Source organism: Schistocerca cancellata, chromosome 2, assembly GCF_023864275.1.
Source record: "Schistocerca cancellata isolate TAMUIC-IGC-003103 chromosome 2, iqSchCanc2.1, whole genome shotgun sequence".
NCBI classification, from domain to species: Eukaryota; Metazoa; Arthropoda; class Insecta; order Orthoptera; family Acrididae; genus Schistocerca; species Schistocerca cancellata.
In genome coordinates, this window is record NC_064627.1 from 143,627,491 (window position 1) to 143,644,369 (window position 16,879).

Genomic DNA, 16,879 nt, shown 5'->3' on the forward strand with positions numbered 1-16,879 from the left:
GAACTTGGAGCGTTATTGAAACTGACTATTTGCTCAACATACTTTGTGAACTTGGAGACTTAATGGTCTCTAGAACTGAAGTGGGTGCGCACTGCTGCTACCTAGGGGGAACTGTGCAAAACTCGAGAGTTTGCTCTTTCCAACAGCACGTTGTTCATGCACATGTCTCAAATAACATAATAGTTACGATTTTTTTAAATCGGTTGATTCTTTTTGATACACCCTCATATCACAGGTTGTTTCATAGGAACTGTGGCTGGTGTAAAAGATATAAAAACACAGACATACTATTTAATAAGGGACTTTTTATTCTATAAAACATTTCCAGTTATACGATAGTAATACAGCTATACTGTTCTCGCATCAGCACATTTGTTAGAGAAATCTTTTGCAGATAGATATAGGATCCACTGTAACTTAGTCTGGCTGGCCAGTTGGCATCACAATTATATCGTGTACCTGCAACAAAAGTTTACATTGGCATTAAGAACTTGCAAATAATTGAGCTGCGATTTTTGTTTTTCTACATAATGGATTAATTCTCTGTGAGGACGCCTCACCTCGCTCCCACCATAGTTTAGTGCGGACATAGTAAAGACGATGCTAGGACTCATTTCTCAACACAGTCCTACACTACTGGCCATTAAAATTGCTACACCACGAAGATGACGTGCTACAGACGCGAAGTTTAAACGACAGGAATAAGATGCTGTGATATGCAAATGATTACCTTTACAGAGCATTCACACATGGTTGGCGCCGGTGGCGACACCTACAACGTGCTGACATGAGGAAAGTTTTCAACCGATCTCTCATACACAAACAGCAGTTGACCGGCGTTGCCTGGTGAAACGTTGTTGTGATGCCTCGTGTAGGGAGGAGAAATGCGTACCATCACGTTTACGACTTTGATAAAGGTCGGATTGTAGCCTATAGCGATTGCGGTTTATCGTATTGCGACATTGCTGCTCGCGTTGGTCGAGATACAATGACTGTTAGCAGAATATGGAATCGGTGGGTTCAGCAGGGTGATACGGACCGCCGTGCTGGATCCCAACGGCCTCGTATCACTAGCAGTCGAGATGACAGGCATCTTATCCGCATGGCTGTAACGGATCGTGCAGCAACATCTCGATCCCTGAGTCAACAGATAGGGACGTTTGCAAGACAACAACCATCTGCACGAACAGTTCGATGACGTTTGTAGCAGCATGGACTATCAGCTCAGACACCGTGGCTGCGGTTACCCTTGACGCTGCATCACAGACAGGAGCGCCTGCGATGGTGTACTCAACGACGAACCTGGGTGCAAAATGGCAAAACGTCATTTTTTCAGATGAATCCAGGTTCTGTTTACAGCATCATGATGGGCGCATCCGTGTTTGGCGACATCGCGGTGAACTCACATTGGAAGCGTGTATTCGTCATCGCCATACTGGCGTATCACCCGGCGTTATGGTTTGGAGTGCCATTGGTTACACGTCTCGGTCACCTCTTGTTCGCATTGACGGCACTTTGAACAGTGGACGTTACAATTCAGATGTGTTACGACCCGTGGCTCTACCCTTCATTCGATCCCTGCGAAACCCTACATTTCAGCAGGATAATGCATGACCGCATGTTGCAGGTCCTGTACGGGCCTTTCTGGACTCAGAAAATGTTCGACTGCTTCCCTGGCCAACACATTCTCCAGATCTCTCACCAATTGAAAACGTCTGGTCAATGGTGGCCGAGCAACTGGTTCGTCACAATACGCCAGTCACTACTCTTGATGATCTGTGGTATCGTGTTGAAGCTGCATGGGCAGCTGTACCTGTACACGCCATCCAAGCTCTGTTTGACTCAATGCCCAGGCGTATCAAGGCCGTTATTACGGCCAGAGGTGGTTGCTCAGGGTACTGATTTCTCAGGATCTATGCACCCAAATTGCGTGAAAATGTAATCACATGTCAGTTCTAGTATAATATATTTGTCCAATGAATACCCGTTTATCATCTGCATTTCTTCTTGGTGTAGCAATTTTAACGGCCAATAGTGTATTTCGTTAAAATAACTTCAATTAAATTAAATTCATCTCTTTATCTATGGAATACACTCAATAAATCGTTTTTCTGTTCATTAAGTTGTCGACGGTATATGACTGCATTCTCAATAAGAAATATTCCTTCAACGTTTCGACCACAGTTTTAAATGGTTTTCTTCGGGATGTTTTGCTTACTGAAGGAACTAAAACATCCTGAAGTAAAAAAAAACGTCCTGAGGAACGCTATTTGCAACAGTGGCCGAAACGTTTGAGGAATTTTGCATACTGCGATCAAATATCCTGAAAATTGAATTTTCTCATTACGAGAGTATTGAATGGCGATCTGTTGTAATTGTTAAAACTCATTCAAAAGCCAGGATGACATCAATATTTTTTATTCAAGACAACCGGTTTCAACCGTCTTTGCTGTCATCTCAGATCTTAAACACATGTAGAAAAACATGTTCATTTTACGCTGAACGTCATGCACAAGATGTCAAGTGGAAAACTCAGCGTATTATAAACGCTTGTCACCGATAAAGTATTTAAAAACACTAAGGACCTTGTCCAAAACTTCATGTTCATATACATATTGTTCACAGATGCTAGTTATATGAAACAAATGCGGTACACATCTGTTTACATGTACTGGACACGTGTGGCTTTTGAATGGATTTTAACAATAGCCTGAAGAATTTTATGGACAGTGACAACGGCCGCGGAAGCCTAAGTTTACATTAAACCACTTTCCTCTCCACATGCTCTACATAGATACTGTGCAAATCACATTTAAGTACCTCGCAGAGGGTTGAGATGTTGAAATGCGTAAATCCTGTCTGGACTAAATTATCTAATTTTATTCCAGTTTTGTAATTCATTTTCGCATCTTAAGCATTCTTGTACCAATTAAATATATATGAATGCTGAGTGGTTTTGGCTAAGTTAGAAAGCCTGTATCTCGATACTTTTGAATAAGCGTTCCAAGGCTCATCAGCGACACTGTTAGTTATGGTAGTTGCTTATGACATCCTATGTCTTGTTCAACGTCGGAGCAATCACTGTACGGACACTGTCATCGTTTCTTTTTGTCGGCGATTTGTAAGATGTCGGTTATTCCCTTCTTTCTTGTACCAAGCTGTTTTTTCTAGTGTATCAGTCATTAGTTTACACTGCTCATTATCAATAAGGATTACTTGGTTTATTTGCTCTATATATTACTCTCGAAGTCATTTTGTCGGAAAATTCGTATTACGTATTTGTGGCAGAGGTTTGTAATTAAACATTGAAGGAGTGTGCAAAAAAGGGACAGAAGCTCACAGTATGGACGCCAGAGTGTCTGCTGAAGTGGACGTTAACGCTTGGTCCGATTCTTCGCCACTTAGAGATGTTCAGCTGAGCCAGCTCACTAAGCCACAAGCAAATTCAGTTGACGGGCAAGATGCAATCGATATGGTGCTCAAGGATATTGAGGAAATGGGACAAAAAATGTGCCACGACGTAAGTAAGCGGTATAAAGATATGGCGGATGGAGTGAGTAAAGAGATGGCTGGACAGGAGGCGCGGTCAGTGGATGTTGCACTCCAAGTGGAGCAGGATCCGATAAGACAGTAGCAGATCAGAGGGATAGAAATCCGGCGAGGGGAGATGTCTGACGAGGAAGTTCCAGGGCGAGACAGCAATAAGGGGCAGGTAGACAAGAGTAATCAAGATCAGGAAAGGTTCAAGGGGAGAGCAACAATGTTAAATGGACAGTCAGAGTCTGTGAATAATGACCGTAGCTGGCGTGTAAAAACGACAGCCAAGTAACGAGACTCTACAGCGCAGAGTTCAGGACGGTAGAAGAAAAGGAGATAGAAAAGAATAAGGTAAGCAATGAGGAATTTCAACCTGAAGTAGTTGTGGCACTGCAGCAAGGAAACTGTAGTGTTGCTTCCGCAGTTTCAGATGGAACCAGCAGGAAATCTGCAGCTACGAAATGTGATGACAATACTCAACTGAGTACGTGATTTCCCACTTCATCAAAGGAGTTTGGAGAGGATGAAGTTGTGGCGAGTTAATTATGAGTGATGATGAAATTTAACGTCTGGTGTGACAGCCGCAAGCAGTACCGAGGGAAGCTCGCATGAGCAGATGTTTGACATGGTGATGTGCAAAGCGAGGTACGAGGGTTGTCCAGAAAATATTGCACTGATTTATTTTTCTCAGCCGAAAACATTGCTACGAATGCGAAACCTTAAGCCGTCGGCACACGGACCATGCATCCGAACGTTGAGCGTCGAGCGTGGCCAATTTCTGACGACATGGAGTGCAATAGCACGTTCGGGAGCTTTTCCGAACGTGCAGAGCAATATCTAGCACGTCAGATATTCTGAGCGTGTGTCTGAGCGTTGACCAATCAGATGGCACAACGAAACCTACGTCACATGCACGCCATTTCCCTTCAGCACAGAGTTGCGAGCCGCCATATTGGCATTCATTTCAAGCCTTTACGTATACATGCCGTTTCTGAGATCCAGCAAATTGAGAATCACTGGAAAACCCGTTGTTAACTGTGTGATTCGTTGCAATAAAGTAATGAGAAACGTCATACTCGTGACAAAATACTTGCGTATTATGAGAGCAGCGACACACTGAGGATTCACCAAAAACGTATTGTTCTTGGTACAATTTGTTACCATTAAATTTCGATTAGTAACATAGCTACGATTAAAGCTTTTAGCATATGGCAACATGCTAGGAATGGCTACCAAATCCGTGTTGTTGGATTAGCGTAGTGAGTAGCGACACTTGTTTGCGTCATGATGTGTGATAGTTCGGTGGTTCGCGTCTACCCACGATTAAATTTTTTTCTAACATTCGCGTTTTAATAGGTTCTGATGCTTTATTATTAGTTTAATATAAGTATATACTGTTGTGTTGGCAGAAGAGCCAACACCGTGTTACTAGAGGAGGCCGAAATGCACGCGTTTTAGCTCACGCAGGCTGGCGTGAGGAGGGAAGAACTATACCGACGTGAGGTCTGGAACATGACAAGGAATTAGAATTCAGAAAGCGGATGTAATTAGTTTGATACTTAACTTTAATCCATTAACGATGAACGTCGCTCTTGGCGGTACATGATTCACAATATTATCTGTTCAGAATACATTTTGGAAGTAACTGAATATAGCGCCTTGCTAGGTCGTAGCAAATGACGTAGCTGAACGCTATGCTAAACTGTCGTCTCGACGAATGAGAGCGTATGTAAACAGTGAACATCGCTAGCAAAGTCGGCTGTACAAATGCGACGAGTGCTAGGGAGTCTCTCTGGATTAGACCTGCCGTGTGGCGGCGCCCGGTCTGCTATTCACTGATAGTGGCGACACGCGGGTCCGACGTATAATAACGGATCGCGGCCGATTTAAAAGCTACCACCTAGCAAGTGTGGTGTCTGGCGGTGACACTACCTATACTATAATGTTGTTGTTGTTGTTGTTGTGATCTTCAGTCCTGAGATTGGTTTGATGCAGCTCTCCATGCTACTCTATCCTGTGCAAGCTTCTTCAGCTCCCAGTACCTACTGCAGCCTACATCCTTCTGAATCTGCTTAGTGTATTCATCTCTTGGTCTCCCTCTACGATTTTTACCCTCCACGTTGCCCTCCAGTACTACATTGGTGATCCCTTGATGCCTCAGAACATGTCCTACCAACCGATCCCTTCTTCTGGTCAAGTTGTGCCACAAGCTCCTCTTCTCCCCAATTCTATTCAATACCTCCTCATTATTTATGTGATCTACCCATCTAATGTTCAGCATTCTTCTGTAGAAACACATTTCAAAAGCTTCTATTCTCTTCTTGTCTAAACTATTTATCGTCCGTATTTCACTTCCATACATGGCTACGCTCCATACAAATACTTTCAGAAACGACTGAAATCTATACTCGATGTTAACAAATTTTCTGAAGAAAACGCTTTCCTTGCCATTGCCAGTCTACATTTTATATCCTCTCCACTTCGACCATCATCAGTTATTTTGCTCCCCAAATAGCAAAACTCGTTTACTACTTTAAGTGTCTCATTTCCTAATCTAATTCCCTCAGCATCACCCGACTTAATTCGACCACATTCCATTATCCTCGTTTTGCTTTTGTTGATGTTCATCTTACATCCTCCTTTCAAGACACTGTCCATTCCGTTCAACTGCTTTTCCAAGTCCTTTGCTGTCTCTGACAGAATTAGAATGCCATCGGCGAACCTCAAAGTTTTTATTTCTTCTCCATGGACTTTAATACCTACTCCGAATTTTTCTTTTGTTTCCTTTACTGCTTGCTCAATATACAGACTGAATAGCATCGGGGAGAGACTACAACCCTGTCTCACTCCATTCCCAACCAATGCTTCCCTTTCATGTCCCTCGTCTCTTATAATTGCCATCTGCTTTCTGTACAAATTGTAAATAGCCTTTCGCTCCATATATTTCACCCCTGCCACCTTTAGGATTTGAAAGAGAGTATTCCAGTGAACATTGTCAAAAGCTTTCTCTAAGTCTACAAATGCTAGAAAGGTAGGTTTGCCTTTCCTTAATCTATTTTCTAAGATAAGTCGTAAGGTCAGTATTGCCTCACGTGTTCCAACATTTCTACGGAATCCAAACTGATCTTCCCCGACGTTGGCTTCTATCAGTTTTTCCATTCGTCTGTATAGAATTCGCGTTAGTATTTTGCAGCTGTGTCTTATTAAACTGATAGTTCGGTAATTTTCACATCTGTGAACACCTGCTTCCTTTGTGATTGGAATTATTACATTCTTCTTGAAGTCAGAGGGAATTTCGCCTGTCTCATACATCTTGCTCACTAGAAGGTAGAGTTTTGTCAGGACTGGCTCTCCCAAGGCCGTCAGTAGTTCCAATGGAATGTTGTCTACTCCCGGGGCCTGGTTTCGACTTAGGTCTTTCAGTGCTCTGTCCATCTCTTCATGCAGTATCATATCTCCCATTTCATCTTCATCTACATCCTCTTCCATTTCCATAATATTGTCCTCAAGTACATCGCCCTTGTATAGACCCTCTATATACTCCTCCCACCATTCTGCTTTCCCTTCTTTGCTTAGAACTGTGTTTCCATCTGAGCTCTTGACATTCATGCAAGTGGTTCTCTTTTCTCCAAAGGTCTCTTTAATTATCCTGTAGGCAGTATCTATCTTAACCCCTCGCGAGACAACCCTCTACATCCTACATTTGTCCTCTAGCCATGTCATTTTTTAGACGTTTGTATTCTTTTTTGCCTGCTTCATTTACTGCATATTTGTATTTTCTCCTTTCATCTATTAAATTCAGTATCTCTTCTGTTACCCAAGGATTTCTACTAGCCCTCGTCTTTTTACCTACTTGATCCTCTGCTGCCTTCACTACTTCATCCCTCAAAGCTACCCATTCTTCTTCTACTGTATTTCGTTCCACCATTCCTGTCAATTGTTCCATTACGCTCTCCCTGAGACTCTGTACAAACGCTGGTTTCAGTTTATCGAGGTCCCATCTCCTTAAATTCCCACCTTTTTGCAGTTTCTCCAGTTTTAATCTACAGTTCATAACCAACAGATTGTGGTCAGAGTCCACATCTGCCCATGGAAATGGCTTACAGTTTAAAACCTGGTTCCTAAATCTCTGTCTACCATTATATAATCTATCTGAAACCTTCTAGTATCTCCAGGGTTCTTCCATGTATACAACCTTCTTTCATGATTCTTGAACCAAGTGTTAGCTATGATTAAGTTATGCTCTGTGCAAAATTCTACCAGGCAGCTTCCTCTTTCATTTCTTAGCCCCAATCCATATTCACCTCCTACGTTTGCCGGCCGGTGTGGCCGTGCGGTTCTAGGCGCTTCAGTCTGGAACCGCGTGACCACTACGGTCGCAGGGCATGGATGTGTGTGATGTCCTTAGGTTAGTTAGGTTTAAGTAGTTCTAAGTTCTAGGGGACTGATGACCTCAGATGTTAAGTCCCATAGTGTTCAGAGCCATTTGAACCATTTGAACCTCCTACGTTTCCTTCCCTTCCTTTTCCTACTGTCGAATTCCAGTCACCCATGGCTATTAAATTTTCGTCTCCCTTCACTACCTGAATAATTTCTTTTATCTCGTCATACATTTCATCAATTTCTTCATCATCTGCAAAGCTAGTTGGCATATAAACTTGTACTACTGTAGTAGGCGTGGGCTTCGTGTCTATCTTGGCCACAATAATGCGTTCACTATGCTGTTTTAGTAGCTTACCCGCATTCCCATTTTTTTTATTCATTATTAAACCTACTCCTGCATTACCCCTATTTGATTTTGTATTTATAACCCTGTATTCACCTGACCAAAAGTCTTGTTCCTCCTGCCACCAAACTTCACTAATTCTCACTATATCTAACTTTAACCTATCCATTTCCCTTTTTAAATTTTCTAACCTACCTGCCTGATTAAGGGATCTGACATTCTGTGGTGTCACCGCCAGACACCACACTTGCTAGGTGGTAGCCTTTAAATCGGCCGCAGTCTGTTAGTATACGTCGGACCCGCGTGTCGCCACTATCACTGATTGCAGTCCGAGCGCCGCCACACGGCAGGTCTAGAGAGACTTCCTAGCACTCGCCCCAGTTGTACAGTCGACTTTGCTAGCGATGGTTCAAAGACAAATTACGCTCTCATTTGCCGAGACGATAGTAGCATAGCCTTCAGCTACGTCATTTGCTACGACCTAGCAAGGCGCCATTACCAGTTACTATTGATGCTGTAAAACATACCTCACGCCAGCCTGTGTGAGCTTAAACGCGTGCCTTTCGGCTTCCTTCTAGTGGATTGGCTGCCTTGCCAGTCCACAACAGTTATCGCCGAGGATTGGCGACGAGCCCAATTCGCGTTCGTAACCATACTGCCCTGATTTACTTGTGTAATGGCTTCGCCACAATCTCCAGATGTACTGTCCGAATTTTATCGCTTACAGAATCAGCAGACGCAGGCCTTACTGGATGCCCTTGGACAGCTCATCCAGGATCAACGTGCACTGCAAAACGATGCTGCAGCCGCCGCTCCACCGCTCACGCAGCCACAACACGCAGTATCACCACCTTTTCGTCCTTTTGATGCGGCACTGGCAAGCTGGACGGAGTGGTCACGCCAATTTGGATTCCATCTCGCCGCCTACAGAATTCAAGGTAATGAGCGGCAGCCTTATCTCCTTTCGTCCGTCGGCGTCCACACGTACCGTGTGATAGTCAAATTATTTCCCAGACGCGACGTAGCAACTCTGTCCTACGAAGAAATTTTGTCTGCATTAGATGCATATTTCAAAGAATCAGTCAATGTAGTTGCCAAACGGTGTACCTTCTTTCGTACAAAATGTACGGCAGGTCAGACTAATCGAGAGTGGGTTGCAACCTTGCAAGGCCTTACTAGGGATTGTGCTTTTGAGTGTCAATGAGGACTCCCTTATTCAGATACTATGGTGCGTGATGCAATTGCACAGAATGTTTCTGATGTTCGTATGCGGGAACAGATTTTGAAACTAGTCAATCCCACCCTTCAACAAGTGATGGACATATTGGATCGGCAGGACACACTTGACTTTGCTCAGGAATCATTTGAACCTTCGCCACCCGTGTGTCAGGTTAACCGGCCCGCCGGGCGAGCTGCATGGAACAGTAAACTGTCCTTGCGCCCGGCAGTGCCAAAGCCGCCTGGCTCTCAGCCACGTGCACCGCGCCAGCAAGCAAATGCAGTGAAATCATGCCCGCGGTGTGCTACTAGACATTCGCGTGAGAATTGCCTGTCACGCCAGGCTATTTGCTTTTTCTGTAATAAAAAAGGACATGTTCAAAGTGTTTGCCAGAAAAAGCTCCGATCGGAAGCTCACAACCATTCCAGGCCCTTTGTTTCACGCCGGAATCGGAATCGAACCAAGAATACTCAGGCTCGCGACACTTTGCCCATGGAAATTCATCTAGTTCATGCCACTCCACCCACTGCTACTCTCTCTAACAGTGACTGTGTTCATCCCACAAATAGTGTGCGTCGACATCGCCGGAAATCCCGTCAAGTCGCAAGTGATTCTGTACCAGTATCAGTTCACGTTGCACGAGACAGTCGCTCTTGTCGTCAGTAGGACAATAAACTTTTTGTTGATTTGGACATTAACAGCAAAGTGATACCGTTCCAGCTCGATATCGGAGCTGCAGTTTCACTACTCAATCACGACACATACAAACAGCTGGACACACCTCCGTTGCATGCCGCAAATGTTAGTCTAACTAGTATTCCGGACAAGCGATCCCTGTGTTAGGACAGTGCAGAGTTCTTGCAACATACAAGAGACAAACAAAACTTCTGTCATTTTACGTCCTTCGTTCTTCTTCTGCAGTGAACTTGTTTGGTTTAGATTTATTTCAGTTGTTTAACTCGTCTATAGTAAATCAGGTCCTATCAGTGAACCAGACTGTGCCTACAGACAGTGTTTCTCATCTATGTGAAGAATTTGCAGACATTTTTGCACCGGGCCTCGGTTGCGCTAAGAACTATAAAGCACATTTGGAACTGCAAGTAAACGCGCAACCGAAGTTTTTTAGACCGCGCAATGTTCCCCACGCATTGCGTGATGAGGTCGCAAAACATTACACGATTGGAATCACAAGGTGTAATTGAACGTGTGCAGGCTTCTCTCTGGGCATCACCCTTAGTAATTTTGCAAAAACCTTCCGGAAAATTGAGACTTTACGTGGACTTCAAGGCAACAGTGAATCCACAACTAGTGACTGCAACTTTTCCTTTACCCCGCCCGGAAGATCTTTTTGACAATCTGTTCCCGGGTAGATATTTTTCGAAGTTGGACCTAGCAAATGCGTACTTGCAAATACCGGTGGATGAAGAATCCCAGCGCGTTTCGGTGGTTAACACGCATTTTGGTTTGTATCGATTCAAACGACTGCCATTCGGATGTGCATTTGCCCCTGCATTGTTTCAGCAATATCTACCAACTGTGTGTGCGTCGGTCCCGACTGCAGCAAACTATCTGGACGATATTGTGATCTCCAGAAGGACGGAAGAAGAACATTTAGCCAATCTCAGAAGGTTATTTCAGGTCTTGCGACAAAATTTTCTTCCCTTGCGGAAGGACAAATGTGTGTTTTTTGCTCGCGACTTGCCATATCTGGGACATGTACTCAATGCCCAAGGCATACATCCCAGTCCAGAGCACTTCCGTGCCATACACGACTTGTTTTCGCCTCAGTATCTGAAGCAGCTACAGAGTGTGCTGGGCAAAATTAATTATTATCATCGCTATGTGCGCCGCGCCTCTTCCATTTCAGCTCCGCTTCATCGCTTACGCCGTAAAGGTGTTCCGTTCGTCTGGACGACGGAATGCGAACGCGCTTTTCGCCAGTTGAAATCGGCGTTGTTTTCCAATACTTGCCTTTTGCCATTCGATCCCCGGAAGCCCCTTTTGTTGATGGTGGATGCATCCAATTTCGGGATCGGTACTGTGCTTGCGCACAAAGATGGTTCGCACGATCGCCCTATTGCCTTTGCGTCCAAATTGCTCTCGTCTGCGCAAATAAATTATTCACAGATCGAGAAAGAAGCATTGGCTTTACTTTGGTGTTACAAAGTTTCATGATTTCTTGTATGGTCATCACTTTACCATCATCACAGACCACAAACCTTTGACATCGCTTTTTCATCCGACCAAGCCTGTACCTCCACGTACAGCGCAGAAATTCATTCGCTGGTCTATTTTCCTCTCGCAGTACCGCTACGATATCTTGTATCGGTCCACTGCTAAGCACGGAAATGCCGATGCATTGTCCCGTTTGCCTGTTGCTGAGGCTATAGCATTCGATTCCTCCGAACTTGCTTGCATGTTCCTTGATGCGGAAACAGATGACGTGGTCGAATCGTTTCCGATTGATTTTCGTCGTGTAGCTACAGCCACAGCTGCCGACCCTGTCATTGCTACCGTTCTTCGTTTTGTTGCTACGCAATGGCCCTTGTCGAAGTCACGGATCGGGGAGCCGTTGGTTCGCCGATTTTTTGCTCACAAGGAGAGACTTTTTGTACGACATGGTGTTTTGCTGTTGCGTTGTGATAATGATCAGTCCAGGGTCGTGGTCCCACGTTCGTTACAGTCCTCTGTCTTACGGATTCTCCACCAAGGCCATTGGGGTATAGTGAGAACGAAACAACTTGCTCGTCAGCACTGTACTTGGTTCGGAATCGATGCCGCGATTACGAATATGTGCTCTTCTTACATGATGTGTGCCGAACAACAATCAGCTCCACCGCGGAAATTCTTTGCATGGCCGAAAGCCACTTCCCCTTGGCAACGCTTACACATCGACTTTGCTGGTCCATTCTGAAATGCTCCATGGTTGGTTGTGGTCGATTCATTCAGTAATTTTCCTTTTGTTGTCCGGATGTCTTCCACGACGTCATCTGCCACCATCCAAGCGTTATCCGCTATCTTTTGCATTGAAGGTCTTCCACAGACTATTGTTTCCGACAATGGCCCACAATTCGTGTCCGCCGAATTTCAGTCATTCTGCAAGGCCAATGGTATTCAACATCTGACATCCGCGCCGTTTTCGCCACAGTCCAACGGTGCCGCTGAACGTTTGGTCAGGACTACCAAGTCACAGATGTTGAAGTTGAAAGAGTCGCATTCTCGGGAGGACGCGTTATTGCTCTTTTTGTCCTCGTATCGCTCTCAGCCCCGAGATGGTCGCCCGCCGGCTGAGTTGCTCCACGGTCGCCCTCATTGCACCTTGATGTCTTTGCTACATCCGCCGCATCAGGTTCCTGTGCAGCGGCAGACACTTGCTTTTGCTCCAGGCGACGTTGTCTCCTATCGCAACTATCGAGGTTCACGGCGTTGGCTCGAAGGGCGCATTCTTCGCTGCCTCGGCCGCGCTATGTATCTGGTTTTGGGGGCCTCTGGTAAGGTGCGTCGGCATCTCAATCAGCTGCGCCTCTGTCGTCGCACGGGATCTGCCGCTCCCCGTCTGCTTTCAGCGACGGTGCCGTCCGGTCAGCGCCCTGGGGACCCATCTACTGGCTCGCCTCAGCCCCAGGTGTTACCGACGCTGCCTTCCATTTTGCCCCATGGCGACGCGCCGCCGCCGGCGTCGCCGCCGCCTGTTCTCCCGCCGGCGACGCCCACAGTGGATGCGTCGCTGCAACCGCCTGGCGCCTCCCTGGGTCACGCGCCGGCGATCGCTTCCCGTGACCAGTTGTCCTCCGCCATGGAACTCTTGCCCGCTCCGGACCATATGTCGTCTTCGCCCGTCGGGTGCCCCGGCCCGATGGAGGTCGACCCTTCGGCCCCTCCGGACTCTCTACGGGCGCATACACCTCATGTTGGCGTGCACCCTGGAGCAGGTTTTCAGGCGTTTCCTAGCTCCCCACGGCCCGAATGGCAGGGGGGTGGCACAGCTTCGCCTGTAGTTAGGTTCCCGACCTCGTCGCATACGTCAACATGGGGTCCTCCCCACGGCGGGCGAAAGCCTTATGCCACAACCGTCCGCCGATTTGCGGGGGAGGAATGTGGTGTCACCGCCAGACACCACACTTGCTAGGTGGTAGGTAGCCTTTAAATCGGCCGCGGTCCTTTAGTATACGTTGGACCCGCGTGTCGCCACTATCAGTGATTGCAGACCGAGCGCCGCCACACGGCAGGTCTAGAGAGACTTCCTAGCACTCGCCACAGTTGTACAGCCGACTTTGCTAGCGATGGTTCACCGACAAATTACGCTCTCATTTGCCGAGACGATAGTAGCATAGCCTTCAGCTACGTCGTTTGCTACGACCTAGCAAGGCGCCATTACCAGTTACTATTGATGCTGTAAAACATACCTCACGCCAGCCTGCGTGAGCTTAAACGCGTGCCTTTCGGCTTCCTCCTAGTGGATTGGCTGTCTTGCCAGTCCACAACACATTCCACGCTCCGATCCGTAGAACACCAGTTTTCTTTCTCCTGATAACGACGTCCTCCTGAGTAGGCCCCGCCCGGAGATCCGAATGGGGGACTATTTTACCTCCGGAGTATTTTACCCAAGAGGACGCCATCATCATTTAATATTTGATGTAAATATAAGTTCACCTTTTTTTGAGGAGTGAATTAGTTCTATTGGCTTTATCTACAGGACAACTTGTAGCTACTTGTTTAAAGATATTTTGCTCCTTTTTCTTTTACGTTTCGTAATTCTCATGATGCAAAGATTCTGCTATTGGGTAGGAACAGTGACCAAGTAAGAAAGATCTTGGGGTTTTACTGAAATGTGGGAATGATGAAATAATGTTTATCTTATGTGGAGAACTATTGCAAATTTGTATCGCGCTGTTTGTAATGGAAGTTTTGTAAGCCTGTGTCCTTACTGATTGGACATGGTACTTTCCTTTTCGTCTAAAACATGTACGTGGATATTGAAGTTTTTGTTTGTGTATATTACATATAGAATAACGTGACTAGCCTATGGACAATGGAGGAAATATGTGTTTTAATAGAGCTAACGTGGGAATTTTACGCAGGCCTGTTTAGTAAACAGTGTGATTTACGAACTAGAAATATCCTGCAACTGCCGTTGGAGTGCGTTGCGATCGCATATACCACATTGGTGCCCACGTACCGTGTGCACAAGTCGCATCATTTCTGAGCGTCCAGCAGCACGTTGAACTCGGCACGCTCAACGCTGCCGTTCGACAGCACGGTCCGTGTGCCGGCGGCTTTACGTATGAATTATTTTTAATCTCCTGAGTGAACGCGCCAAGTTTCAATCACTTCCGACAGATAGCGTAGCTGCAGGACAGTTTCTAAATGGGGTCTGCAGGTGATGGTACTTTACAAGCAACGTGCCGTCATTGAATTTCTCACCGCAGAGAAAGAAATTGTGGGGAATATTCACAAACGCTTGTGCAAAGTGTTCCGGCTACCGAAAGCGCCGGCACGAAGATGAAGAACGCAAGAGCAGAGAAGGCTGTGAAACAACGTCAGCCAATAACCCGCTGACTAGGACCACACCAAGACGGGAGCGGTCTCTGTACGAAGAGAATATAAGGGGCGCTCCTGCCAGCCTTGTGGACAGTAGAAGACGACTCTAGTAGAAACATTGTATATTGCAAAGAACACTGATTATTTGCATGTCGCCCATTGCATGCGATACGTTCTTGTAAACCAAAGTTAAATATTCTCAATCCGCTTTATTGTAATAAAGTATTAATGTGATTTGCTTGAATTTGTATAGCTATCCGAGAAAGCAGCATCCTTTGGGCACCATATAAGTGATGAGTGGGCAGGACTCCACACAAAGTTTATGGAGCATTTTCTGTCGACAGAAGTACATTTAGTCGCTGGGCACGGAGGGTGACGTCATCAGAGGGCTGTTGGGCGCTAATGACCATAGAAGTTTTGCGCCCTAAAACCACAAACCAAAAAAAAAAAAAAAAAATCAGAGGGCTGTTCGACGGAGCTCCACGGCCGAGCGGAGTGGCCACGCGGTTAGTGCCGCCATGTCACGGACTGCGCGGCCACTCCCGCCTCAGGTTCAAGTCCTTCATCGGGCATGGCTGTGTGTGTTTTTATTAGCATAAGTTAGTGTAATTAGCGTGTAAGTCTAGGGACCGATGACCGCAGCAGTTTGTTCCCGTAGAAATTCACACACATTTGAAAATTTTTTGGCTCTCCACGACTTGCAGCGATTGCGGAGACCATCCACAGCTGTCACACCTGACATGTTGCAGCGAGCTGATGTTGTTCGGGCCAGTAAAGGATGCCATTCGTGGAACACATTTTGAGCACGACGAGGAGGTGACTCACACAGTGAACAGGGCAAGGTTTGGTACTGACAGGGCATACGCGACCTTGTTTCGTGCTGGAGGAAGACCATAGAACGTAGAAAAATAGGATGTATAGGTAAAACACCATTCATTCGTGTGGAATTCTCATTATGTTCAATAAAGAATTGCTGGAGGAAAAAAAATCGGTGCATTACTTTCTGGGCAACCCTCGTAGTTCCGATCGCAGGCGATGTTAGCAATGATCCGGTTGTTGCCACTGGCGATCATAATCTATTTGTCCCTTACATTGACACAGAAGGGATGATTCTGGTGAACCTGTCACAAAGTGGAGCTTACTAGGAGCGAGAGAGTGCTGAGCAGTTCGTTTGAAAATAGGTATTAGCTAGTGTCAGCATTCAGAGGCCCTGATGGGATGTAGATACAGGCATGGTCGAAAAGAGTTCGTGTGGGAGTATGATGTGCATGGTAGACAATGTGTGGGGTGATATTAAGGTCAGTGGTGACGTAATTGTTGATACTGATCACAGTCGCATTCTAGCTCTCTACGCGATGAAGGTTACGGTAGCAGCGAGTCCTTCCGACCATGCGGAGAAGACGCACAAAATCGATAAGAATCAGTTTCTGGTAACGATTCATGTTTCCGAGGTGACTGGGAAGACATCGACAACAAGGGAGTCAGTGGTGGCGAGTAAGAAAGTTTTGCTTCCACTCGGCAGATCGACAGTGATCTGCAGAAAGGGTAACATTAAGTAGCAGAAGTACCAAGCAGATTAACTCTTGGTGCGATATGTAGTATCTAGTAAGGATATGAGTGTGAGAATAAGTTTCGGAGTGGACCATAGTGGCAAAAGAAATTCTTTGTGCTGAGAGGAGGTGACTTTTGCCGGCCGGTGTGGCCGTGCGGTCTAGGCGCTTCAGTCTGGAACCGCGTGACCGCTCCGGTCGCAGGTTCGAATCCTGCCTCGGGCATGGATGTGTGTGATGTCCTTAGGTTAGTTAGGTTTAAGTAGTTCTAAGTTCTAGGGGACTAATGACCACAGATGTTAAGTC

The 16,879-nt window shown here is 46.0% G+C and overlaps 1 protein-coding gene across 1 annotated transcript in view; it reads right to left on the reverse strand.

The window, feature by feature from the left end:
* Window positions 1-285: 285 nt before the first annotated feature.
* Window positions 286-16,879, reverse strand: part of LOC126161432 (dehydrogenase/reductase SDR family member 11-like) — a 112,868-nt gene continuing 96,274 nt past the window's right edge. The window contains exon 6 of the mRNA XM_049917233.1: window positions 286-459. Within this exon, the coding sequence (XP_049773190.1) occupies window positions 418-459 (42 nt within the window). The 3' untranslated portion in view covers window positions 286-417. The remainder of the gene's footprint in view (window positions 460-16,879) is intronic.